Raw genomic sequence first — 27082 nt, 5'->3', positions numbered from 1 at the left:
TTTGACTGAATGAACCAACCACGCTCACCTCGAGTTGCTCCCATCTCTCCAATCTGATTAATCAATAACCAACAGGATTTAATATTGTCCGTCTTTTGCTGTCTGTTTAAAGTGCGAGGCGCTGTATAAATATGATTGACACAAACCTGAAACGCCATTCTTACCCCGACGATGCCCCTGCGATTTAGAGAGAATGAACGTCTTTGAATGAATGTCTTTTTGCTCTCAAATAGGTTAAACCCCAATTTGAACAACATGTTTGTTTATTCAGCCCATGACAATATTGTGCTACTGTAAACCTTTCTGTAAAGCGACTTTGGGTACTTAGAAGAGCCGTATATAAAGATGAGCTATTGTGGAGATGATATACCATCTTTTTTTTAGTTGAGGGTTGTGGGGCGGGCGGATTCGTTGATTTGTACATTGTTCTGCGGTGCGGGCGGGCGGGTTACGTTCCGTGCGGGCTGTGGGCCGTGCGGGTTATGAAAAAAACCTGACCCGCGCATCACTAGTACACATGGAACCAAATGGACTTACTTGTATACCCTAGTGTGTTTTTTTTCATGAGCAAATAAATATAATCCTGGCCAGAGTGGTAGTAATAATAATACTTTAATGCAACTTTTTTTTTAATGTCATTTAGTCCCATCTGTATGGTAGAGTATATAAATACTAGTAAGACGCCTCAGGGTGACAAGCGACCTCACCCTTTTTGCGCCACAGTGATGTGGACATCATGGATCTCCATATATGGGCATAAAAGGGATTTGTTCCCCTGGCATCACAGGGATCTCCATATATGGGCATAAAAGGGATTTGTTTCCCCTGGCATCACAGGGATCTCTCTAACAGGGCATCATTAATATTGATGACATCAAAGAACTCTATATTATGGGCATGAAAGGGATTCTGTTAGTGTGACATCACAGTGAAGCCAGAGCGTGATGTCATCATGATGACACATTTTTACGGTCTATGGGTTTGCCCATAGACCGTAAAAATGTGTACACACACGTCTACACGCGGACAAGCTGTGACATTTCTCGGTAGCAACAATATAACATACAATTGGGATGGTTGTATTTTGTCTCCCTGCTCTTCTATTGAGACGTCTACAGTCATGTCTCACCTACACACAGGATCTGATGGTCAAGATTACATTTATCCCCTGAGCAAGCAGGCAGGCTCTATTCAGCTCAATGGTAAAAATGTGAGCACTGGCGCAGGAAACCCGGGTTCAAATCCGGGTTGGAGAAAGAGAAAAGTTACAAAGCACTATCATCCTCCCATCTCCCGGAGAGAGATTTCCCCCTGGCAACCGCCCCAGCCCTCCCTTCCCAGCGTTTCCCCTGGCAACCGTCCCATCTCCTAGAGTTGTTTTCCCCTGTGTGAACGAACAGACCTTAACCCATTTAGGCCTAGGATTATTGAATGCTTTAACTATTGAAAAATAGCAGATATACAAGCTCACAGCACGGCACCGAGTGCCGCGCTGCGAGCTTGTAGATCTGCTATTTTTGAAAAAAAAAAAATCATGAAAATTTGTGCAAATCTTTGAATATAATGTACTTTTAAAGCAAACGTTTGTAACTCAAATTTTGCTTCTGGGTGGTCCCTGGAACTAAAGATTTTGAGGTGGGGGTCCGTGGCCAAATACATATCATTTAGAAAAAGTCACATGAAAAAGTATGAGAACCACTTACATAGTAGTCTCAAGAACAGACTAACTGAGCTCCAGTTAAGTGAAAAAGACCTTTTCTTTGACGATGGCTGGCCAGATTGCTGACATAGAAACATAGGTTTTTCCAAAAATCTTAGAAGGATTCAAAAGACACTTATAGAATTGGGTCAAAATTCTAATTTTCACGATTTCAAAAAATAGCAGATCTACAAGCTTGCAGTATATCTGCTGTTTTTCAATAGTTAAAGCATAAAATAATGATACACAAAATGTGTACCCGTTCTAAATGGGTTAAGGACAAAACACCACCCACACTGAGTCTCATGATGAGAGAGAGAGAGAACAGAACGAGAGAGACGGAGAGCATTAAATGCCATGGCCAGCAGACGCACAGCCTGAGGACTGTCTGCTATCTGCTTCTCATTAACACACACACACACACACACACACACACACACACACGCTTGTATTACTATGTTTGTGAGGACGTCAACATTTTAGCACGGCAGTTTCACACGTGTCACTTTTACAAAAAAAGCCTGAAAGATTTGCAGATCTTACAAGCCTTGCAGATGAGCTATTTTTCGACGTGCAAACAAGCATAAATCAACTCCCCAAACGTCTAAATGCTTGACCTGAATCTGACGGCCGGACTACACCAGAAAATGTGCGCGCACGCGTGCGCTGTCCGTGCGCGTGCGAAAAGCCCCTGGCTACACCAAAGCAGGGAGTATTTGTGCGGGAGGAGTCTGTGTACAAAAACGCATACGCACAAAATAGAACCGATCCTATTTTTACAGCATGCGTATCCAGGGCTCGTGCTATCCGTGAGCCTGGTGTAGCCGATATCATTGATATACTGTATGTTGGATCTTTCCAAACGCACTGTGCACACGCAGTAAATTCTACGCACTGACGCACGTGAAAAGACTGTGTAGTCCGGACGCAAAACTATATTTTTTATCATTGAACAACAATTTATCTTGTGAGGATCAGGAAAATGGTCCTCACAATGTCTATATACTTAAGAGGCCTCAAAAGTATAGCACACACACACACACACACACACACACACACACACACACACACACACACACACACACACACACACACACACACACACACACACACACACACACACACACACACACACACACACACACACACACACACACACACACACACACACGTGGTTAATAGAGCATGTAAGCTGTCGTTTCATGTTTGGTGTTTGCTGAATTCTCTCGTCTTATCATGCATTTCAACGTCTTTCATACACTGGACTGTGGTTATTATATACTCCGGCCGTCCTTGTAGCCATTACCAAGATTATCAATTATTAATTCTTCAATTTCTTTTAACCAGACGTGCACGAAAAAGCTCCCAAATTTAATGTAGCATAAGTTATTTACCGGCCCCCAGAAATGGCAAAGAAAGCACTCAAAATAAAGCTATGCATTTTTTAAATGGACAAGACTTTTGCAATTCAGCTAACCACAAGCTTCCGCACTGAAAAGGATTGCAATGGTATTGAGCACTTCAAAGCTTTTGTTTTTCTTTCTTCCAAAAATGGATCTATTTATAGTAATTGGTTATTGTCTCTAAACTATAAGCTCCGTGAACAATGTAAATATGGAATGAATGCCCCACCCTTTAATGCAAACCCCATTATACCTGTTGTCATAGGACCCGTTTTGACCATATGTTTGCCTGTGTCTATTTATGCCCATAATGGAGATATCTGTCTGACTGCGTCCATTTTATGCCCATTTATGGAGATCTCTGTATCTGCCTGACGGTCGGCCGGGCACTGCACTACCTGCTAAGGTAGTGCATGGATCTCCTTTTAGTAGACCTTGTACCAGTGAACTGTACTGTCATGAAACTGTACCTTTTCCTATGCAAACTTCTAATAAAGTCTTCAATCAATCAATCAATCAATCAGTGATTTGCTGGTGATTGGCTCTAAATATGGATATATTTCTGTTAATTGGCTCAATTGGCTCTAAATATGGATATATTTCTGTTAACTCATTGAGTGCCAATCCCGAACTAGTTCGGCTTTATTAGCGTATCGCAGAGTGCCGATCCCGAACAAGTTCGGCTTTAAAAAAAAAAAAAACATGATTTCAATCGCGATTTTGCATGTTCCACCCCCATACAACCCCATCTAACATACAGGGCAGCCATGTTTGTTTACATAACATGTAAAACATAATGGCGATTATCTCAAGAATGCCTGAACGGATTTCCAATCGGATTTTTTTGTTTGAAAGCTGTGAACAAACTGCACAAATCCACTCCAATGCAATCCAGGATTGCATTGGATTTTTTAGAGCTCATTCTTCTCTGTTTTTTTCCCATGCATGAGGTGTGCAAGGTTTAATCATGGCAAAGTTGACGAAAATAAGGCTTCTAAAATGCTTGGTAGCCAATAACTAACTTCAAGCTAACTTCATCCTCTTCCTGTTCATGCACAAAGGAAAGTGTTCAGGCAAGTCATGGCTGCAGGGCTTCTGCATATACCAGCATATCTCTATGGGATTTTCTATGGCCACTGGGCGCCCTCTAGTGGTGAAAGGGGTGGCACTCAAAGAGTTAATTGGCTCTAAATATGGATATATATTTCTAGTTATTGCCCAGTCCTGTACGGTGAAATGTTCATACCTGATGTAGAGGTGAAAGGTGATGTCGGCTTTGATTCTGAGTTTGTTTTCTTCCACTGGCTCAAAAATACTGTCGTCTCCTTCACAGTGTTTCAACAACTCACTGTAGAGAAACCTGAGAGAGGAGAGGAGAGGAGAGGAGAGGAGAGGAGAGGAGAGGAGAGGAGAGGAGACAAGGTGACGAGACAAGACAGAAGAGGAAGTAATATGTGGAAAGCAGAGTTAGACAGATGAACACTACTGTGCGTGTATGTGTACTGTGTGTGTGTGTGTGTGTGTGTGTGTGTGTGTGTGTGTGTGTGTGTGTGTGTGCGTGTGTGCGTGTGTATTCTTAGAAGCGGGAGGGGAGAAGGACAAGATGAATGGAGTGGTTTCTATTTCTACCGGACGAATCCTCTCCTGGAGATGATCTCGGCGTGGCAGTCGTTGACCGTGTCCCCTTTAAGACTCAGCTCCTCCCCTTTCACACAGCGGTTCCCTGAAACCACACACACAAGAGCAGAGAGCATGCTGGGTATTTAGGCGTGTTGCTACGGAGGCGCTGGACTAGGTCCAGAAAAAACAAAACCAAAAAAAAAAACGTTCAAATCTGATTGTAGGAAAGTTATGAGAGGAGGGACTAGTAGTTCAACATAAAGTACATTGGAGCAGAGTGCACTAGAAGACAACGACTGATTAGATGACTATATAGAGGACAATAAAAGACATGACATTGCTAAGAAACTGGTAGACATTAGGTAGACAGCAGAGGACATTGGAACACATTCGATGAGTGGATCTCAACCTGGGGGTCCTCAAATGATTGTGTGTGTGTGTGGGGGGAAGGGTGGGGGTGGGGGAGTCCCCCCAGATGATTAACTTAATGTGCAATATGGTTTTCTCACTCAAACCAACACAATGTTTTAAAGTGTATACAGGGTGTCTGCACATTTCTGAAGCGACAATTTAAGGACTTTTTAATACCTCTAAAAGGACAAATTAAAACATTGGCCAAATTGTCAAATTGTGAAAATAGCCGATCTTCATGCTCACAACGCGAGAAGACATGACATTGTAAGAAACTGGTAGACATAAGGAAGACGCTTCATCCAACTGTAATTGTATTTAGGTGCCTCCCGGGGGCGCTGTTGACTACGGGGCTTTGGGAGATATAAAACGTCATGTCATAGAATCTTGTCAGAATTTAGAGCGAATATTAAAGTTTTACTGTGCTCCTGACGTTATCTTGAGTTGTGACAATAACAGAACACCACCACACAGCCAAAGCAGTGTGTGCTGACTGCCTTTGAAACATCACAATGTAACGCCGTCTGTAATCATCGCATAACAGTAACGTCGCCGTTGCATCTTAATAGTGACGTCGCGGATCAATCCTTGTTATTTTCATCCCAGCAGAGGCTACACCACTTCGTTGTTCATGGAACGGTAGCTTCACATTGCAGCGCACCGTTCTCAAGGACGCATCATGCGGACGCTAGACTACCTATGGAGGTGGTCTCGGAGTTTCTGAGGACAGTACGCATGCTTAGTTCACACTATCAAAACATCTGCCAAAGTAGCCTCGAGAACGCACCCGAGACCGCAGTGTGAATCCGCCCTAATTTAACCCATTTAGAACGGGTACACATTATAGTGTATTATTTTATGCTTTAACTATTGAAAAACAGCAGATATACAAGCTCGAGCTTGTAGATCTGCTATTTTTGAAAAATTGTGAAAATTAGAATTTCTACCCGATTCTGTAAGTGTCTTTTGAATCCTTCTAAGATTTTTTTGAAAAACCTGTGTTTCTATGTCAGCAATCTGGCCAGCCATCGTCAAAGAAAAGGTCCTTTTCACTTAACTGGAGCTCAGTTAGTCTGTTCTTGAGAGACTACTATGTCAGTGGTTCTCAAACCTTTTCATGTATAAATGATATGTATTTGGCCACGGACCCCCCATCTCAAAATATCTAGTTCCAGGGACCACCCCAGAAGCAAAATTTGAGTTACACATGTTTGCTTTGAAAATAAATACATTCAAAGATTTGCACACATTTTCACAACTTTTTCAAAAATAGCAAATCTACAAGCTCGCAGCGCGGCACTCGGTGCCGCGCTGTGAGCTTGTATATCTGCTATTTTTCACTGGTTAAAGCATTCAATAATTCTAGGCCTAAATGGGTTGAAAAACTTCAGAAGCAGGTATAGTCTAGTAAATCTAGGGAAAAAATACACTCAGGTTGGACAAAATTGTATTATTTAGTTTTTCAACTGATTCTGACAGGAAATTAGGTCTACTAGCCAGGATAAAAAATCTACCATAATCTGCTCACTGCAAATACCCACAGTGGCCAAATCAAGTTGGGCTCCCATCGACTTTCTATACAGGAGGAAAATAACCAGAAAAAAATCTGCTTTAAGTAGGATGTGAGGGGTCTAACTAGGGGTTTGACATGATGCTGAATCCATTGCAAGCATTTGTTTTGCACAAAAAACATTCCTTGGGCTAACAATGGCCCCAGAAAATGATGGTTTAGTGATGAAAAGTGATGAGTCAACACTTTTCCACAGTTTTGTGGGCGTTTTATGGGGCCAATGAATGTTTTTGTGCAAAACAAATGCTTGCCACTGTGGGTATTTGCAGTGAGCAGATCATGGTAGATTTTTTTATCCTGGCTAGTAGACCTAATTTCCTGTCAGAATCAGTTGAAAAACTAAATAATAACATTTTGTCCAACCTCAGCCTTATTTTTACTGGACTAGTAGAGGAGGACATCACAGTGGGTGTTACCTGTTCCCAGGCTGACCACGGTGCCCAGCCCCTCCCCCCGTCTCATGACGATGGTGGCCAGGATCTTCCTGCCCAGGAGGCTGTGCTGGATGCGGGTGGTCAGGGCGTTGAAGCGCTGGTGGCTCAACATGGCTATCTGGTCATGGAGGGTACTGCCTGATACTGGCAGCTGGAGAGAGAGATATGAGAGAGGGGAGACACACACACACAGACAGAGTGATAGCAAGAGAGATGGAGGTGTTTTAGCAAGAGGGATGGAAAGAGACAGATGAGAGATGAACGGAGACAGAAATGGAACAATTAGTAATGGGGCTGTTAAGTCTGACATCATTTTGTAGGAAGAGGAGAATTTCTGCCCCCAGTTTCCGTGAATCTTTTTACTATTTTTACTATTTACACATTTTTCTTCTCTTTGTTGTTGAAAGGAAAGTGTTAGAATTATACTTTAGTCGTTATTTTTGAGTCGGATCTGTTGAAATAGCGAGGAACAGATATTGACAATAAATCTGCTTGGAGGTCTGTCTGACTACAAAATGATGTCACGGCTTAAAAGCCCCACAGCAGTAGCAAGTACTTAAAGTTATACTATGTAACTTTTTTTTATAAAACAAATCTTAAAATTGTCCTAACTGTTAAATCGCTAAAGTTTTAGAACCCCACTCTGTTAATTTCAGCCCCAAAAGCCTTTTCTTTATATTTGTTTTCTACTTGGCCGTGACAGGGGAAGTAGCCTCCCTCAGCTACAGTGTTTACGACGGTGAAGGATTCTTAACCTCTTAATCCCCAAATCCTGCTCAGAAAATTACGTTCTACACCTCTACGGAATCGTTATCGGTCGCGGTGGTTTGCGGCGCCGCTCCGGGCAAAAAACGGCCGGAAAAAGCAATACCGCGACTGACCACTAGTTTAGCAATTTACACAGTATAGCTTTAACACATGGGTCAGCAACCTTTTTGAAATGAAGTGCCACGTTTTTATTTTCTAGAGTGTCGGTGTGCCATGTCAACATACGGTACATTTTAATGACAGATATTTTGTCATATTTTGATTGGCAGGACATTGTTATAAGGATCATTAGACCCAGAGCAATAAACCACCTATCTCCCCGACTCCCTCCCCAGTCAGAGTTCAGAGTTTTAATGAATGTAGTACTATCTGCAAGATGTTATTTGCTATAAATTAGCTAACTTTATTTAATTGACTACATTTACATTTTTTAATGACAAATATTTTGACATATTTTGATTGGCAGGACATTGTTATAAGGATCATTAGACCCAGAGCAATACACCACCTATCTCCCTGACTCCCTCCCCAGTCAGAGTTCAGAGTTTTAATGAATGTAGAATTTTGTGCAAGATGTAATTAGCTATTCATTAGCTAACTTCATTTAATTGACCACATTCAAAAAAAGTTTTGTTTTTAAAATAAAAATCCTCTCTTTCAAACTTCTGCCAGTGTGAGGCGATCACCCTCCCCTGTGCCAATGTTTGCAACCCGTGCCTAAGGTTGCCTACCCCTGCTTTAACATATTCAGGCCTAAAATCACTTGATGCTTCTTCGTTTTTACCAATGACCCCAAGCGCAGCGGTGGGGGCGTGGGGGGCTGCAAGGGAAAGGAACGCGTGTCTTCGGTGATGACGACGGAAGCGCGCCGTCTAGGCGACCATGAGCCACGTGAGACACCGCCGAGCGAGCGGTCGCGAGCCGCCGCGATCTACAAGCTCACAGCGTGGCACTCATGCCATGCTGTGAACTCGTTGATCTGCTATTTTTTTTGTATAGTTAAAGTGGTTCAAATCAAGTCATAATACTAGTAGTAAATAGCAGTAGTAATACCTATAGTAGTATAGTACTATGGGTAGTAGAAATAATAATAAAGGCCAAAATTGTTTTGTAACGGTAAAATTGTCCATAATCATTAGGAGCAGGGGAGAAGTCTTTTTAAGAAGCACAATTACGTGAGAAACAGTAATTTGCTGTCACATCGACTTACAAAGCGCCGGTCAGCTTCATGGCCTTTTTAGGTCAACTTCACAATGCAATGAGTAAACACAGTGTTGGTTTGAGAAGAGAGCCAAAGAGGTTTGATAAGATGGGAACGTTGCATGCATCTATACTGAAGACTGAAGTGATGAGAATTGCCGTACAATACGAGTGTGAACTCTGTGCCTTTATTTGTCATGCCTGTTTTGTTATTTGTCATCTGTGCGTCCAGTGCATATTGTTCCCACCCTTTTCCTTTTCTTTTTCAGTCGTTACGCCAAGTATTCTCTCTCCACACACACACACACACCTTTCTTTGTGCCTTCACTGTGTCATCCTAGTGACTCACCTGCCAGTGAGGAGCCCCCACTGGGAGGACGTAGAGCCATCGTCCTACTCCTCCCGCAGGGATTGTCCGGCAGACCAATTTTGTCTTGGCGGGGCACCGAGCCAGAAATGTCCAGCACTGAAGCTAGACCAAACTCAAAGGGCTGTTGTGTTTTCACAGTGTTTTCACCATCTTCAGCTAAAGGCAGCCAGTGCCAAATCTGCCAATTACCTGGCTTGTTTTAAAGGAGTAGTTCACCCCCAAAATGACTTTTTTTCTATTGATTACTCATGCCATGGAGAGTAGAGTTCAATAATATTTTTAGTTTTTTGTCGCATTCCTAAGACAAAAATGTGATAACAATACATTTACCCCCATTCGTTCCGGATGGGGACCCGTTTCGAAACGTTTTGGGGTGAACTACTCCTTTAAGCCTTCTTTACCCGTGAGTAACTTAGCAAAATGTCACAAACTATTTAACTCTATATTTAACTATTTAACTTGAACTAGTGCTGGGGCTCACCACCAAATGCCAAGAGGCCATACAATGACGACCATTCCGGGCCTGATAACGTGGCGCTAGTGTGGGTTTACCTCTGCTGGGGTGAGCTCGCCAGTGCGCGCCGCCTTCTCCGCTTCACCAATCAGAACTCTCAGAGCGGCGTCCGCAGCTTCCTGCTTGCCTTGTTTCTTATTGGACGCACAGACGGGAGGGAACCAACGGCCTCCCAGCTTAGCCTGGTACGTAAACCTGGAGAGAGAGAGAGAGAGAGAGAGAGAGAGAGAGAGAGAGAGAGAGAGAGAGAGAGAGAGAGAGAGAGAGAGAGAGAGAGACAGAGAAAGAGAGGGCGGGAGGGAGAGAGAGAGAGAGAGAGAGAGCGGTCATGTGGTAGACAAGGTGAGTGTGTGTGTGTGTGTGTGTGTGTGTGTGTGTGTGTGTGTGAGTGAGTGAGTGTGTGAGTGTGTGATTGTGTGTATGTGTGTAAGCAAAATACATCAGCAATTAAGGACAAAGTGGAGGGCAAAGCTTTATCCAGTGTGTACTCACTGTGTGTGCGCACTTTATGTCTTGTGTGTTTATGTCCTACCACTGTATTATGTACAGTACATTAAACCTCAAAGTGATTTCATTTCACAAACAAATCATCTCTGGAAGCATGAATGCTGGCACTAGGGATGGGACGTTACGCGATATATTACCGTTTATCGTGATAAAAAAACAAAAAAAGACTTTTTATTTACAGCTCTTGCAGTGATTCTTAACCATTTTCATTTCAAGGACCCCCCAGTTTGACATGCATTTTAGGCTACGGACCCCCCATTTGATGGCATTTCTATCACTCCAAGAGACTCCAATTTATATTGTAAATCAATGTTAATTTAACTCTGAGTGTACAAATGGAACCAAATGGTTCATTTGGTTCCATGTGTACACTCTCTGAGTTAACCAAATGGTCTTACACAATGAGTTAACCAAATGGACCCATATTTGGTTTCTAACTATCTATCATTTAGTCAAGGCTCCCTGGGGGTCCCCGGTCCCCACTTTGAGAACCAAAGCCTCACAGGGTCTCCAACTCTGAGTGCGTACATGCGTGTGTGAGTGTGTGAGAAAGGTGTGTGTGTGTATGTGTGCAACGTGTCACGGTCCATACTTGGGTTCGTGCGGGGGTCCGGACTGTCCCACCAGCCGGATCTCGGCGGCGAAGCCGCGCGCGCGGGCGTACTCCAGCAGGCCCGACACGGCGTTGTTGTTCAGGTGGTTGATGAGGTCGCCCACGCCGGCGTCGTGCGCCGCGCGGAGCTCGTCGGCCGTGAGGGGCGGCAGCGAGGGGCACACGGGACCCCCCGTGCCCCCAGAATCACCCCCGTCACCAAGAGGCAACTGAGGCTGGAGAGAGAGAGCGACATGGTAAGAAACATGTTATGTGTTCACCATACTTTTCTCTTCTGTTTATTAACAATTCACCCTTTGTCAAGTCCCACCCGTGGTCCCGCCCCTCTTCACACCCATTGGTTGCTGTGTCTTGGTTGGACAAAAATCCTTTCTCTCCATCCACTACCATTGAAATACCGTGTTTTTCAGTTGCTTCGTATTGTTATTCTGTGTGTTCAATTGTGATTTTAAACTTTAAACATTTTAAACTCAGTAAAAAGGAACATCTCGGGTGCAGTATAGTGACTGGGCATGTTTTTTAATGTTTTTATTTCTCCAAAAATTATGTTTTAGCAAATTCAACATAAACAAGGCGGAACAAAAGGTTGTAAAAAAACAAAGTTGTCCTTTAAAGGAGTAGTTCACCCCCAAAATGACTTTTTTTCTCATGCCATGAGTTCAATAATATTTTTAGTTTTTTGTCACATTCCTAAGACAAAAATGTGATAACAATAAATTTACCCCCATTCGTTCCGGATGGGGACCCGTTTCGAAACAGGTCCCCATCCGGAATAAATGTGGGTAAATTTACTCGAATTACATTTTTGTCTTAGGAATGTGACAAAAAACTAAACATATTATTGAACTCTAGTCTCCATGGCATGAGTAATCAATAGAAAAAAAGTCATTTTGGGGGTGAACTACTCCTTTAAGGCCTTTGCACACAGGGTCTGATTTTCCACACGGAAAATAAATCCACACAGACAATAAACGAACACGTGCCGTCTCTATGACCTCATGCACACCGGGTCCAAATTTGTCCAGATTCAGACAATATTGCCTGTTTTTTTTTCTGCACAGAGCCTGGTGTGCAAAGGCCTTAGACGGCAGAACAGACAGACTGTAGGACAGACCTTGTTGAGCTGCAGTCTCCCATCGGCCATCAGTTCCTTCACAGCCTCCTCGGCTGCCAGCTGGCGAGCTGCTTTCTTACTGGGAGCAGACGCCTCCACGCACATAGTGTCCCCCACCTTCACCCTGTACATGAAGCTGACACACACACACACACACACACACACACACACACACTTATATTACTATACTGCTGAGGACATCACATAGTGTCCCCCACCTTCACCCTGTACATGAAGCTGACACACACCAACACATTTATATTACTATACTGCTGAGGACATCACATACTGTCCCCCACCTTCACCCTGTACATGAAGCTGACACACACCAACACATTTATATTACTATACTGCTGAGGACATCACATACTGTCCCCCACCTTCACCCTGTACATGAAGCTGACACACACCAACACATTTATATTACTATACTGCTGAGGACATCACATACTGTCCCCCACGTTCACCCTGTACATGAAGCTGACACACACCAACACATTTATATTACTATACTGCTGAGGACATCACATACTGTCCCCCACCTTCACCCTGTACATGAAGCTGACACACACCAACACATTTATATTACTATACTGCTGAGGACATCACATAGTGTCCCCCACCTTCACCCTGTACATGAAGCTGACACACACCAACACACTTATATTACTATACTGCTGAGGACATCACATAGTGTCCCCCACCTTCACCCTGTACATGAAGCTGACGCACACACACACACACACACACACACTTATATTACTATACTGCTGAGGACATCACATAGTGTCCCCCACCTTCACCCTGTACATGAAGCTGACGCACACACACACACACACACACTTATATTACTATACTGCTGAGGACATCACATACTGTCCCCCACCTTCACCCTGTACATGAAGCTGACACACACACACACACACACACACTTATATTACTATACTGCTGAGGACATCACATACTGTCCCCCACCTTCACCCTGTACATGAAGCTGACACACACCAACACACTTATATTACTATACTGCTGAGGACATCACATACTGTCCCCCACCTTCACCCTGTACATGAAGCTGACACACAAGCACACTTATATTACTATACTGCTGAGGACATCACATACTGTCCCCCACCTTCACCCTGTACATGAAGCTGACACACACCAACACACTTATATTACTATACTGCTGAGGACATCCCATACTGTCCCCACCTTCACCCTGTACATGAAGCTGACACACACCAACACACTTATATTACTATACTGCTGAGGACATCACATACTGTCCACCACCTTCACCCTGTACATGAAGCTGACACACACACACACACACACACACACACACACACACACACACACACACACACACACACACACACACACACACACACACACACACACACACACACACACACACACACACACACACACACACAACTATAGCTCAGCGGACATCACATACTGTCACCCTGTACATCACTGGTTCTCAACCTTTTCAGGCCACGACCCCCCATCATATTTTAACTGGGGACCCCCCCACCCTGACAAGCACTAAGAGTTAAGGCATAACATTTTGTATAAGACGGTTCTATTGACCAATGTTTAATTTACCATTTTAGAGGTATTAAAAAGTACTTTAATTGCCACTTTAGAAATATGCAGATACTTAAATGTTATGTTGGTGTGTTTACTGTAGGGTGAGAAAACAATGTTTCACTTCAAGTTCATCATCTGGAGACCCCCAAATTAATTTGGGGAACCCCTGGGGGTCCTGACCCACAGGCTGAGAACCACTGCTGTCTATGAATTATTTTGGGGGTCGCGGCCTGAGAAGGTTGAGAACCACTGCAGTAGGGTTCCTGCGGTCATTAACAGGCGTTTATAGGCCAGTAGTGTATTTGTGTGCCAGACAGCCAGACACCTTTAAATTAATGATGAAACTTTGTGACACATGATGATGATGACATCAACCTACTGGAAAGAACTTGACCTTGTTTCTTCTCTGTGCCATATTATTGAATACTTTAACCAGTGAAAAATAGCAGATATACAAGCTCACAGCGCGGAGCCGCGCTGCAAGCTTGTAGATCTGCTATTTTAGAAAAAGTCGTGAAAATGTGTGCAAATCTTTGACTTGTATGTATTTTTAAAGCGAACGTTTGTAACTCAAATTTTGCCTCTGGGGGGTCCCTGGAACTAGATATTTTGAGATGGGGGTCCGTGGCCAAAAAATCGTCAGTTTGGGCGTGAAAAGGTTTGAGAACCACTGACATAGATAGTAGTCTCTAACTGAGCTCCAGTTAAGTGAAAAGGACCTTTTCTTTGACGATGGCTGGCCAGATTGCTGACATAGAAACATAGGTTTTTCAAAAAACCTTAGAAGGATTCAAAAGACACTTATAGAATCAGGTCAAAATTCTAATTTTCACGATTTTTCAAAAATAGCAGATCTACAAGCTCGCAGCGCGGCACTCGGTGCCGCGTGTACCCGTTCTGAATGGGTCAATTCTTATACATCCTCATTCAGATGCTAGTGTTTCACGGGCCCACTTGCAATAACCTCACGCCTTCCCCCCCAGAGAAATGGTGAGAATCACAGCACGCTCACAACACTCGGTATAAAGGAGCAGTGTGATAAATAATTAAAAGAGTTGAGTGATGTTTAACCCATTCAGAACGGGTCCACATTATTGTGTATCATTATTTTATGCTTTAACTATTGAAAAACAGCAGATATACAAGCTCACAGCGCGGCACCGAGTGCCGCGCTGCGAGCTTGTAGATCTGCTATTTTTGAAAAATTATGACAATTTGAATTTTGACCCGATTCTGTAAGTGTCTTTTGAATCCTGACATAGAAACCTGAATGTTTCAATGTCAGCAATCTGGCTATAACCATCGTCAAAGAAAAGGTCCTTTTCACTTAACTGGAGCTCAGTTAGTCTGTTCTTGAGAGACTACTATGTCAGTGGTTCTCAAACCTTTTCATGCGAAGGACCCCCAAAATGACATGCATTTGGCCACGAACCCCCATCTCAAAATGTTTAGCTCCAGGGACCACCCAGAAGCAAAATTTGAGTTACATTTTCACGACTTATTTCAAAAATAGCAGATCTACAAGCTCACAGCGCGGCACCGAGTGCCGCGCTGTGAGCTGTGAGCGCTGTGAGCTTGGTTAAAGCGTTCAATAATCCCAGGCCTGAATGGGTTAAAGCGTTGTTACCGTGGGTCGTGCGGCGGTCCCTCCTGCCCGGTGATGATGAACTCGATGGGGTTGCCCGTCCGCTGGCTGAACTCCATCAGCACCGACACGGGGTTCTTCCCCCCGGGCAGCGAGCGGGACAGCGGGTTGCGGGGACCCCCCTCCGACACCACGCCGCCCATCATGGCCTCCGACGCGCCGCCGAACAGGTCCCCCACGCCACCCATGCTCACGGGACCCTGGGGACGAAGACACACGGAAGACACAGTCAGACGTGCAAAGGGATAAAGCGACATTGAATGGTTTTAGAGGTGTTATCGTTGTAAACCTAATGTTGCTGCTGTTAAAGGAAAGAAGAAAATCACAGATTGAGGCTTTAACCTAACGTTTTCAGGCCAAGGACCCCTTAGCTGAGAGAAAGATGTAGCAGGGACCCCCAGATTCCATATAGTTTTATCGTTTGACAGCACAATCAGTGTATTTCGCATCCATGTCAATTTGTGTTATCAGATATGTAACCACTTGAACCGTCAATACTTAGTAAACCTGAAACCTTTTCCCCCTCTACACCAAACCTCTTTGACGAAAATATCCGATCTACAAGCTCACAACGCCTCACGCTGCGAGGCTTTGTGAGCTTGTAGATCGGCTATTTTTGTCTAAAGTTCTCAGAATATGGACGCTAGGGTTCAAGTGGTTGATATAAAAAAGGAGAGAAATCCCCTGTTTTATGACATTCCCGAGACTATTCATGTTTACGGAGCATGCTACTGAACTAGGGATGCACATTTCTGTCCAATACCGATAATCGATGAGAACATTGCCGTCATGGTCGATATTTGTTTTCTATTCCTAGTTTGACAACTACTGTTTCTTTCATTTGGACCCGAACCCTAATCAGAAAAGCAGGGGTGTCGCACCCAATTCTGGGCCCTGGGTACAAGGACTCACTGTGGGCCCCCCATGAATGTTCTTCATAGGGGGATGGGTTTAACCCATTTAGACTGGGAACGCATTATTTTGCGCTTTAACTATTGAACAATAGCTGCGCTGCGAGCTTGTATTTTTGAAAAATCTTGAAAATTTGTGCAAGTCTAAATGTCTTCTAAATCCGTTTCTATGTCAGTGTTGCTTTTTCATGCGAAGGACCTCCAAAATGACATGCATTTGGCCACGGACCCCCATGTCAAAACATTTAGTTCCAGGGACCCCCCAGAAGCAACATTTGAGTTACACAAAATACACATTTTCAAAGATTTGCACACATTTTCATAACTTTAAAAAAAATAGCAGATATACTGTACAAGCTCGCAGTGTGGCACTCGGTGCCGCGCTGTCACAAGACTTGTGACATTTGTTCCATAACGCGATTAGTCATTGCAGAAACGACCAGACCGTTTGGTATTACGGTATGTGGACCAGACAAACCTAATGAATTACAATTGCCAAGTAGGCGCTCCATAATGGCATCGAGCAGCTACATAGCAGCAATAAGAGATTGCATGTTATCAGCTCGACGGAGGAATCCGTTGATCGCACACATTTTGATCCCATGCAGATATAGATACTCAACTCAACTTTTTTTCCCCCCCAAAATTATTTTGCGCTGCAGTAATCCGATCCTGGGTCATCCTATATATCACACAGCATTTCAGGAATTTCTCTGCTGATCAGCGCTGAGTACGGGTGTTCTCTGATCCACGCTGATATTACAAAACAACAGTAATAAAAGTATGCTCCCACTGCTGAATATACTCGTACCTAAGGGGGCTGTTAAACAACATTAACAGTATTATTAAGTTAACATTAACATTGTCAACATTAATCTACACCAGTGGTTCTCAAACTTTTTCGTGTCAAGGACCCCCAAATTGCCTGAGTATATACTGTAGCCCTGTTTAACCCATTTAGACCTGAACGCAAATCTGTGTGACTTTAGAGATTTTAACCACTTTAACCATTATGTTATGCTTTAACTATTAAAATCACACCCGTGTGAAGTGGAGCTGTGTGTGTGTGTGTGTGTGTGTGTGTGTGTGTGTGTGTGTGTGTGTGTGTGGATCATGTGTACCGACTTTTGTGACATTTGAAGAAAATATGTAGGAAAAGGAGCAAAAAGTGTGTTTTGGAGAAAATTCAAGATGGCGGAAAATCTATCATGGCGCAAATGGGCGTGGCCTATATGGGGAGATGCGTCATGACCCAAGGAATCCAGGGAAAAAATATTTTTAATTTTCCGACCTACGGTTCAAGAGTTACAGGCCAAAACGTAAAGTGGGGTGTTATGGCGCCACCATGCGGCCAAATGACACAATTATTTTTTATTTAATCCTTGAAATCATTATGAACCTCCTCTCCAAGTCTTGAAACTCTAGCCCCTATGGTTTGCGAGAGACAAATAATTGAATGTGAGTTTTTGCGATTCCCATTATAAGTCAATGGGGAAAATTAATTCACTAATAAATTAATATCAATTAAACTATTGAACCTTTCTCTTAGCAAGTTACTAGCCCACGATTCCCGAGTAAGCCGGTCGATTTGACATATGGCGCGAGTGTGTGGTGGCAAAACTGTGGGACTAGTAGCGTGCCGAAGTTTAGGAAGTTCAGGCTACATACAGACACACACACAGACAGACACACAGACAGACCCACACGGCCACGTATAGGGAGCCTGTGCTTCACACAGCTCCAAAAAAATAGCAGATCTACAAGCGCACAGCTTGCTGTGAGCTTGTAGAACTGCTATTTTTCGCGAACATTTGTGCAAGTCTGAATATTTTGTACCCGATTCTATGAATGTCTTCTAAGTCCTTCTTCTAAATCTGTGGTTCTCAAACTTTTTCATGTCAAGGAGCCCCAAAATGACATGTAAGTTATGTTATATTTGATGTTAAAGCAGGGTATGCTGTAGGAAGGGGCTTGTGATCATAGGCTTGTGAAGATTTTTCTTCGTGTGCTTTATTTGGCAAGCTCAACACCACATTCTCCCAAGTATCCCTGCGGTTGCATGTGACGGTTGGCAGCCAATAGCATTCGCGATGGTACCATGTCTACAAATGCACGTTGATTTCTACAATGATGGCGGCACCCGTACAAGGGACAAAAAAAAGCGTAATTTTCGCAGCATAGAAACCAATGGCTTAACCCATTTAGGCCTAGAATTATTGAATGCTTTAACCAGTGAAAAATAGCAGATATACAAGCTCACAGCGCGGCACCGAGTGCCGCGCTGCGAGCTTGTAGATCTGCTATTTTTGAAAAAGTCGTGAAAATGTATGCAAATCTTTGAATACATGTATTTTCAAAGCGAACGTTTGTAACTCAAACGTTGCTTCTGGGGGGTCCCTGGAACTAAATATTTTGAGACGGGGGTCCGTGGTCAAATGCATATCATTTTGGGGGTCCTTGACATGAAAAAGTTTGAGAACCACTGACATAGTAGTCTCTCAAGAACAGACTAACTGAGCTCCAGTTGAGTGAAAAGGACCTTTTCTTTGACGATGGCTGGCCAGGTTTTTCAAAAAACCTTAGAAGGATTCAAAAGACACTTATAGAATCGGGTCAAAATTCAAATTTTCGTGATTTTTCAAAAATAGCAGATCTACAAGCTCGCAGCGCGGCACTCGGTGCCGCGCTGTGAGCTTGTATATCTGCTATTTTTCAATAGTTAAAGCATAAAATAATAATATAATGTGTACCCGTCCATATTTTCTTTTACAGTCTATGGTTCAGAATGCTCACCGCATTCTCGGGGGTGGGGTCAGTGACCTCCTCCATGGTGGAGTCCAGGCCCTCCTCCGGTCCGGAGCCCGGCTTCATGTTCTCGCCCACCAGGATGCGGAGCGTCGCCGCCGCCGCGTCCTTCTTGGCCACCTTCTTGCTGGTCCCCTCTGCGACGGGGAACAGTCTCCCGTCCAGCATCACCTGCATGCGGAACCTGACGGGGCGGGGAATTCAGTGCAATCCGTTTAGAACGTTTTTCGGGCCATGGAGCCCTTAGTTGAGAGATGAAGCAGGGGGGACCCCCACAACCTTTTCAAAGATTCCATATAGTTTCATTGCTTGACGGCACAATCATCAGTGTATTTTGGATTCATGTCAATTTGTGTTTTCAGATATTTAACCACTTGAACCGTCAATACATAATAAACTTGACCTTTCACTCTGTACTTAGTCTGCTCTTTTTCCCCTCTACACCAAAGCTCTTTGATCTGCTATTTCTGGCTAAAGTTCTCCAAATATGGACACTAGAATTCAAGTGGTTAAAAGAAAAAAAAAAAAGATTTGGAGGACCCCCTGTAGTAGCTCTGAGGACCCTCTAGGGGTTCCGGACCCCTGTTGATTGGTTTAGAGAGAATTCAGCGGAATCTTTGGTGGAATTCAGCAGAATCGCTGGTAGATTCCCTTCCTAGCCCTTTCTACTGAACAAGTGCTCGCTCATAGATGATGCTGTAATCTTCCAATATTGATAATTCCAATATTGATCTGAGGTTTATTGATTACTGAGGAGAAAATCCATCCTTTGGACGAATACATCCTATCCACCGTCCTAAAGGAATTGGAAATGGAGTAATGGGCACAGCTAGATTTCATCCATCCTGTATCCCTATTAGATGATAAGACTGCGTTCATGTGATGGGGTCAATATTAATAGCGCAACATTTGAGTTTGCATGAAAGCCCAATATGCTAAACTGTGGCCATGGTGGCAAACGGCCAAACGTGGAAAGGTGCGTGGATAATAGGGTTGCAACGGTACTTTACTTGCACACCGATAACACTGTTAAATAAAAAGAAACCGCATCCGCTGCTCTGCTCCGAGGAGCGCAGTAGAGATGTGACGTTCGCCAACGATTCCGCTCTTTTGAACTGCTCTTTTAAATGAACGATGGGATTTGGTTCTCAATCGCGGGAGGCCGGGAGCTGTTCCTTGTGTGGGAGCGTCGAGAATCAGAATTCAGAATCAACGGATCATCCACGGGGCGAGGCACAGCCCATCAGACTGCACGATGTCTCGTCCCCACTCGCAGGGCACGTTCCTGGACACTAGTTGTGGCTTTATAATGTCACAGCGCGCAGTAGGCGGAAAAACAACGATTAGCCAAACAAGAAAACGCAGGGCTGTTGTAACACTAACAGTGTTGTTGCTTTTTTACAAAGCTGAATTTTTAATATGGTCGGATGGTTGTTGTTGTAGCTTGAGGTAGCATTGGCTTCTACCGAGTGCTCACAAGACAAGACACGCAATGGTGGTTGAAACGGTGTTACCGATAACCGCGGTGTTGAACTTGACACGGACGATATTTTCGGTGTTAAAAATCTCATACCGTTGCAACCCTAGTGGATAATATTCATACAAGAACACATTGGCCCTCATTTATCAATGAGGTAGAGATAAAAAATGTAGGCAAGTGTCAGCATTTATCATCGCAACGTGACTTTGACGTTGGCGTAGGGTAGGATCAGATCTCATGTCAAGTTCTGAGGTGGTGTAGGATTCATCTTACACCACTTTGTTCCATTGTAGACATGCGGAGCAGCATTGTCTATCTATCTGACACATGTATCCACTCCAAAATGTATATCTAACACACTAATAAAAAATCCCTGTGAAAATATAACATTTAAAAAAAGCAATACATCATGGACATGCACGCCGATCTTATTTCCAAGTTACAATGACAAGCAAATAAAATCTATAGCGATATGGAAGAAATCTAACAAGAATCAAATACAATTCAGCAGAATCCTTGAATTGAATTCAGTTGAACTACGGTAATTTGCAAGTGTGATTCGCGTCACGGGAAGTCGGCAACCAACACTCGCAATTTCCCAAAATTGCATCTTTCTAGTTTCATTTGTTGTACATTTGTATGTCTGCCTCTTGTGCTTATTTATTTATGTGTTCGTATCCTACTCTCGTGTGTAAAAAGTAAAAACCTAATGAACACTCAGGGTTCCCACACGTTTTTTACCAATTAATTTTCAAAACTTTTCCAAAACTTTTCCAGAATATTGAACCCAATTTCCAGGACTATATAACAATAATTCAGCTCAATAACGAGTCGCTTACTCCTATGCGCAATGCCCAAAGACAGGTAGTGTATGCCAGTGGTTCTCAACCTTTTCAGGCTGTGACCCCTGAAATAATCATGTTTTAACTGGGGACCCCGGCACCCTGACGAGCACTAAGAGTTGAGGAAATAACACGTTTCTATTGTGAAAATAGCAGATCTACATGCTCGCAACGCGAGGCGTTGTGAGCATGTAGATCTGCTATTTTCACAATTTATGCCTCTAATATTTGACAATTTGGCCAATGTTTAATTTGTAATTTCAGAGGTATTAAAAAAATCAATAACCAAAGACAATGCATAGCTATTTTTTTCCAAGACCCTTGATCAATTCCAAAACTTTTCCAGCACTGGAAAAAAAAATCTAATTTCAAAATATTTCCAGGAATTTCATGAAAAGGGGGGACTGACCGTGGGTCGTGCGAGGGCCCCGACTGGTCCAGGAGCTGGAACTCGCAGTTCTGTCCCAGGTACTGGGCGTACTCCATCAGGCCGCTGACGGGGTTCTTCAGGCGCACCTCCTGCAGCTTGGCCCAGATGTTCTGCGGCGGCGGCGCCGCCAGCGACACCGCCACCGTGCCCGGGCGGCCGCGCACGCCGTCCTCGTCCAGCAGCTCGTCCGCCGGGTCCCGCCGGATGGCGTTGAGGAACTCGGGGATGTCGTCCGAGGCCCACTGGCCGCCGTTGGTGTCGTCGTCCTGGGTGGAAAAGGACGAAGTGATTAGGACTAGGGATGGGACAATATGACAATTTCATATCACGATTATTGTGACAAAAGACACAATATTCTCTGACATGACGCTCTGGTTTGATGTCCCTTTTATGCCCATATATGGAGATCGCTGTCCCGATGTCATCAATATTAAGCGCATATCTGGGAACGCCCATATTTGGTAATGCCCATATATGGGCATGTTCTTACATCACATTGTTGACTATCATGCAACTGGTCCGATATACATCGCTGGTCAGATGGCCAAGAATTGGCGCCCTGAGGCGTCTTTCTAGTAATAACTATCAAAATCTACTAAGTAGCTAGTAATTAACTCTTTCTCAGCCTGATCACACTTTTACACAATTATAGCTAAGGTGTTCCCAGCCAGAACACACTTTTTCTAAATAGGTGAAATAAATGATAATGATCGAAAAAAAACGATCGGTAGCCCTTCTCTGTCTCACCACCGGTCTAACCAATAGCATGATTCTTCTCTATACATGAACCGGAAGTGCTTTTGATTGCTTCCGGGGCCCTCAACTCCATTACAATTCTCTGCTATGTTTGATGCTACATCGTTCCCCACCCTGGATTGTATTAGTGATCCCAGTGCTGAGATACTAATCTCTAGTTTTAACCAAACATGCACTGATATTTTGAATTCTGTTGCTCCCCTCAGGACCACACGCACAAAGACACTTTATGAGCCATGGCTCAATGATTCCACCCGCGCTCTCAGGCGAGCTTGTAGGCAAGCTGAGAGAAAATGGCAAAAAGACAAATTGCATGTCTCACTAGAGATCTTACGTTGCTGTCTTTCGGATTATCAGAACGCGGTCAAACGTGCCAAAACAGAACACATCTCAAACATAGTTTCAACTAATTGCCACAAACCCCAGGTTCTTTTTAATGTTTTTAATTCCCTAATTAATCCATGCACTATACCGTCTGTTGTGCCATCACCCACCCTCTGTGAGCACTTTTTAACATATTTTATTGATAAAATTGCAACCCTTAGATCAGCTCACACGCCTGCCATTCTTTCCCCAGTTCCTCCCCTCTGCCATGCATCTCTTGAGAATTTTGACCCTATATCCCTCACTGCACTGTCGGATATAGTCAGTCACCTACGCCCCACAAACTGTCCATCTGATTGTATTCCCTCTCGCCTTCTTAAAGATGTTTTTAGCTCTGTCGGTCCTACAATTTTATCAATCATTAACACATGTCTCATCACAGGTTGCGTCCCAGCTGTCTTCAAACATGCTGTGGTGCAGCCTTTAATTAAAAAAAAAAATCTGGACCCCTCTGTCTTATCAAATTTTAGACCCATCTCCCAGTTGCCTTTTTTATCGAAGGTCTTAGAAAAGACAGTGTACGCACAGTTGCAGCAGTTTTTAACCACCCATGGTATTCACGAAAAGTTCCAGTCTGGTTTTAAACCAGGCCACAGTACAGAAACGGCACTCTTAAGAGTTTTTAATGATCTCCTTTTAACTGTAGATGACGGCTGCCCAGCTGTTCTGGTTCTTCTTGACCTGACGGCTGCATTCGACACGGTTGACCATAATATTTTATTATCTCGCCTCGAACAAAGTATAGGCATCACTGGTACCGCCCTGCAGTGGTTCAAATCCTACTTAACAAACCGGAGTTTTTCCGTGAAGCTTGGGGAATTCTCTTCTAGTAAGGCCCCTCTCACCTGTGGGGTCCCCCAGGGCTCGATCCTGGGACCCATTTTATTTTTACTGTACATTCTGCCCCTAGGAGAAATCATAACACAACATAATATTTCATTTCATTGCTTCGCTGATGACATTCAAATCTACCTGCCCCTCAAGTCAAAATACAACGACCCAGCCTACAACCCACTACAGTTACTGCAAAACTGCCTGGCAGATATTAAATCATGGATGGCCTCAAATTTCCTTAATCTCAATGACAGTAAAACTGAAATTATCACCTTTGGTCTACACTCTCCTATCCCCCCCTCTGACATCCTTGGTCCCCTTAGTCCATACATTCACTCCTCCGTTAAAAACCTTGGTGTAATTTTTGACACAGCTTTCAAATTGGACAAACAGGTTAGTTCTGTCATCAAAACCAGCTTCTTTCACCTCAGACTTTTAGCAAAAATCAAACCATATTTATCCCATAACGACCTTGAGAAGGTTATCCATGCTTTCATTTCCTCTAGGTTGGACTACTGTAACTCCCTGTATGTCGGTATAGATCAAGCACTACTTAGACGCCTACAGATGGTCCAAAATGCCGCTGCCCGCCTCCTCACCGGCAAAAAGAAACGTGACCATATTACACCAGTCTTGGCTTCACTCCACTGGCTCCCTGTCCGCTTCCGAATTAATTTTAAGATTCTTATGTATGTTTTTAAAATTAGGAATGGGACGGCACCCCCATCACTCTCAGAACTCATTTCCGACTACTCCCCAGCCAGAGCCCTGAGGTCCGCTGACCAGTTGCTGTTGACTGAGTTAGCAACAAACAGAACAACTAGGGGTGACCGGGCCTTTGCGGCAGCTGCCCCTAGGCTCTGGAATAACTTGCCTATTCACATCCGAGCTGCCCAGTCAATATCTATTTTTAAATCCCTCTTAAAAACTTATTTCTTCTCCCTGGCTTTTAGCGACACCTGACTTCCTTTATTGTTAATAATTGCTTTTTCTTTTCGTGCTTATTTCATTGTATGCTATTGTTTTGTTTTTATTGCACTGTTCGCTCTTTGTTTTTAACTTGTAAAGCACTTTGGTTGACTTGTCATGTGAAATGTGCTATATAAATAAAGTTGAGTTGAGTTGAGAGATTAGCCTTTTCCCATAGACTTACTGTATAGACGTTAGCGTTAGCATAGCCGTTGTCCTAGCGGCTAGGCTAATGAACATTTTTCCATGGATTGTACACACGGAGATGATCACATGCACCCACATAGATGTGCACGGATCGTGCACGTGAAACGCACGGGTGGAAAGACGACTCGGCCAAAATCCCCACTATATGCCAATGCAGATCCAGATAGTTATGGTGAGTTTATGACCGTGGGATCGAAAAAAAGAAGGAAAAAATGGCGTCCAAGAAGGAGGGGGGGTGGGCTGATGTTTATAAACATAATATCAGATCATAATACAATATTAGAAATTTCCGGCTAGTCCACAGACAAGCCCATTCTGACCAGGCTAGTCCACAGACAAGCCCATTCTGACCAGGCTAGTCCACAGACAAGCCCATTCTGACCAGGCTGTGAAAGAGTTAAGTGTTCAAATGACTGTAGAGAAAAAGCCACCGAAAATAAGCTACAAGCTTACGAGTCAGAGCGCAACGTATTAAAGATTTGCTATTCAAAATAATAATAACACCAGTGTTCATTTCGTCGACTAAAACTATGACGAAAAATGTTTGTCGACTACGTTTTTTTCACTGACTAAAACTAAATAAAAAGTAAGCTGTGATGACTAAAACTAAGACTAAATATATTGACAATTTCGTCAACAAAATAAAAACTAGACTAAAACGTTAGGGAAGGACTAGTGGAGAAGAGAGTCATTTTATGTTTGTTTGATCTCAGGTGTCGCATGCTGAAAATAGCCGATCTACAAGCTCACAGCGCGTCGCGCTGCGACGCGTTGTGAGCTTGTAGATCTGCTATTTTCAGCACACAACCAAGTGTAAAATCATTCATTACAATGCCATCAAGGCCTTCCAAAATACATTTCAGTTGACTAAATCAACTGTAGATTTAGTCGACTAAAATCTTATACTATTTAGTCGACTAAAATTAGACTAAAACTAAAACTTTTTAGGTGACTAAATTATTACTAAAACTAAAAATACATTTTATTCAAAAGACTACGACTAAAACTAAATCAAAATTTGTTGTCAAAAACAACACCGAATAACACAGGTTAGAAGCTCCACCCACCTCGTCCATGAACGGCCGTGGCGTCAGCTCCATCAGTGGGCGTGGCTGCTGCTGCAGCGGCTCCAGCCCCGGGATCTCCATCTTCACCTTCACCTCCTTCCCTCCTCCGCCCTCCTCCTCCATGGAGGCGTCCTCCCCAGTGATGGGGAGGCCCTTGGAGGCCTTCAGGGTCCGCTCCATCCTCTCGCGCCGGTGCCGGGACAGCTCCCAGGTGGGCGGGGTGACGTCGCCGTTCTTGGTGACGTCGCCTTGCTTCTCCAGGGCGTAGAGGGTGGGGCTGACCTGCAAGGGGGGGTTTGTTTCGCCATCGTAAGACATTTTAGTCGACTTATTGAATGCTTTTTAACCGGTGAAAAATAGCAGATCTACAAGCTTGTAGATCTGCTATTTTTGAAAAAGTCGTGAAAACGTGTGCATATCTTTAGAATATATGTATTTTCAAAGCGAAATATCGTCACTGTCGGGAAGAAACCTTGTACGTTTATTCGCAAAATAAAGCCCTGCTTCATCATACAAGGCTGTCGCACAACAGTAGTGAAAACAGCAGATCTACAAGCACAACTACAACTACAAGCACAACGCCTCGCACCGCTGTGTTGTAGATGTGTGCTTGTAGATCGGCTGTTTTCACTGGTTCAAATCATTTTTAAAATGATAAATACAATGCTGTCTTTCAAGCGGTTTCAAGGGGAACACTTGACCCTTCTCATGGGGCACACCAAAGGTCCCCAGGCACAGCGGTTGTAAACCACTGGCCTAAAGGGTGACTCAGGAAATACAAGTCAAACGGAGGCCGGCCAGGCTGAGAAGCGAAGTGACAATACAAATCCACCGAACGTCGACTTATTGAATGCTTTAACCAGTGAAAAATAGCAGATATACAAGCTTACAGCGCGGCACCGAATGCCGCGCTGCGAGCTTGTAGATCTG

The 27082-nt window shown here is 43.7% G+C and overlaps 1 protein-coding gene across 4 annotated transcripts in view; it reads right to left on the bottom strand.

Moving 5' to 3' along the window:
* adar (adenosine deaminase RNA specific) overlaps positions 1-27082 on the bottom strand; it is a 73431-nt gene that overhangs the window by 15471 nt on the left and 30878 nt on the right. For all 4 annotated transcript variants that reach the window (XM_080753158.1, XM_080753161.1, XM_080753160.1 and 1 more), the window contains exons 8-17: positions 26153-26434; positions 21915-22201; positions 19172-19367; positions 15450-15667; positions 12224-12359; positions 11089-11324; positions 10028-10184; positions 7120-7288; positions 4732-4825; positions 4349-4462 (exon numbers count right to left, since the gene is read on the bottom strand). In XM_080753158.1, the coding sequence (XP_080609284.1) occupies positions 4349-4462; positions 4732-4825; positions 7120-7288; positions 10028-10184; positions 11089-11324; positions 12224-12359; positions 15450-15667; positions 19172-19367; positions 21915-22201; positions 26153-26434 (1889 nt within the window). The remainder of the gene's footprint in view (positions 1-4348; positions 4463-4731; positions 4826-7119; positions 7289-10027; positions 10185-11088; positions 11325-12223; positions 12360-15449; positions 15668-19171; positions 19368-21914; positions 22202-26152; positions 26435-27082) is intronic.

The sequence above is a fragment of the Nannobrachium achirus genome (genome assembly GCF_963921795.1).
Source record: "Nannobrachium achirus genome assembly, chromosome: 2".
Lineage (NCBI taxonomy): Eukaryota > Metazoa > Chordata > Actinopteri > Myctophiformes > Myctophidae > Nannobrachium > Nannobrachium achirus.
This window is presented reverse-complemented; position numbering and strand designations above follow the sequence as displayed.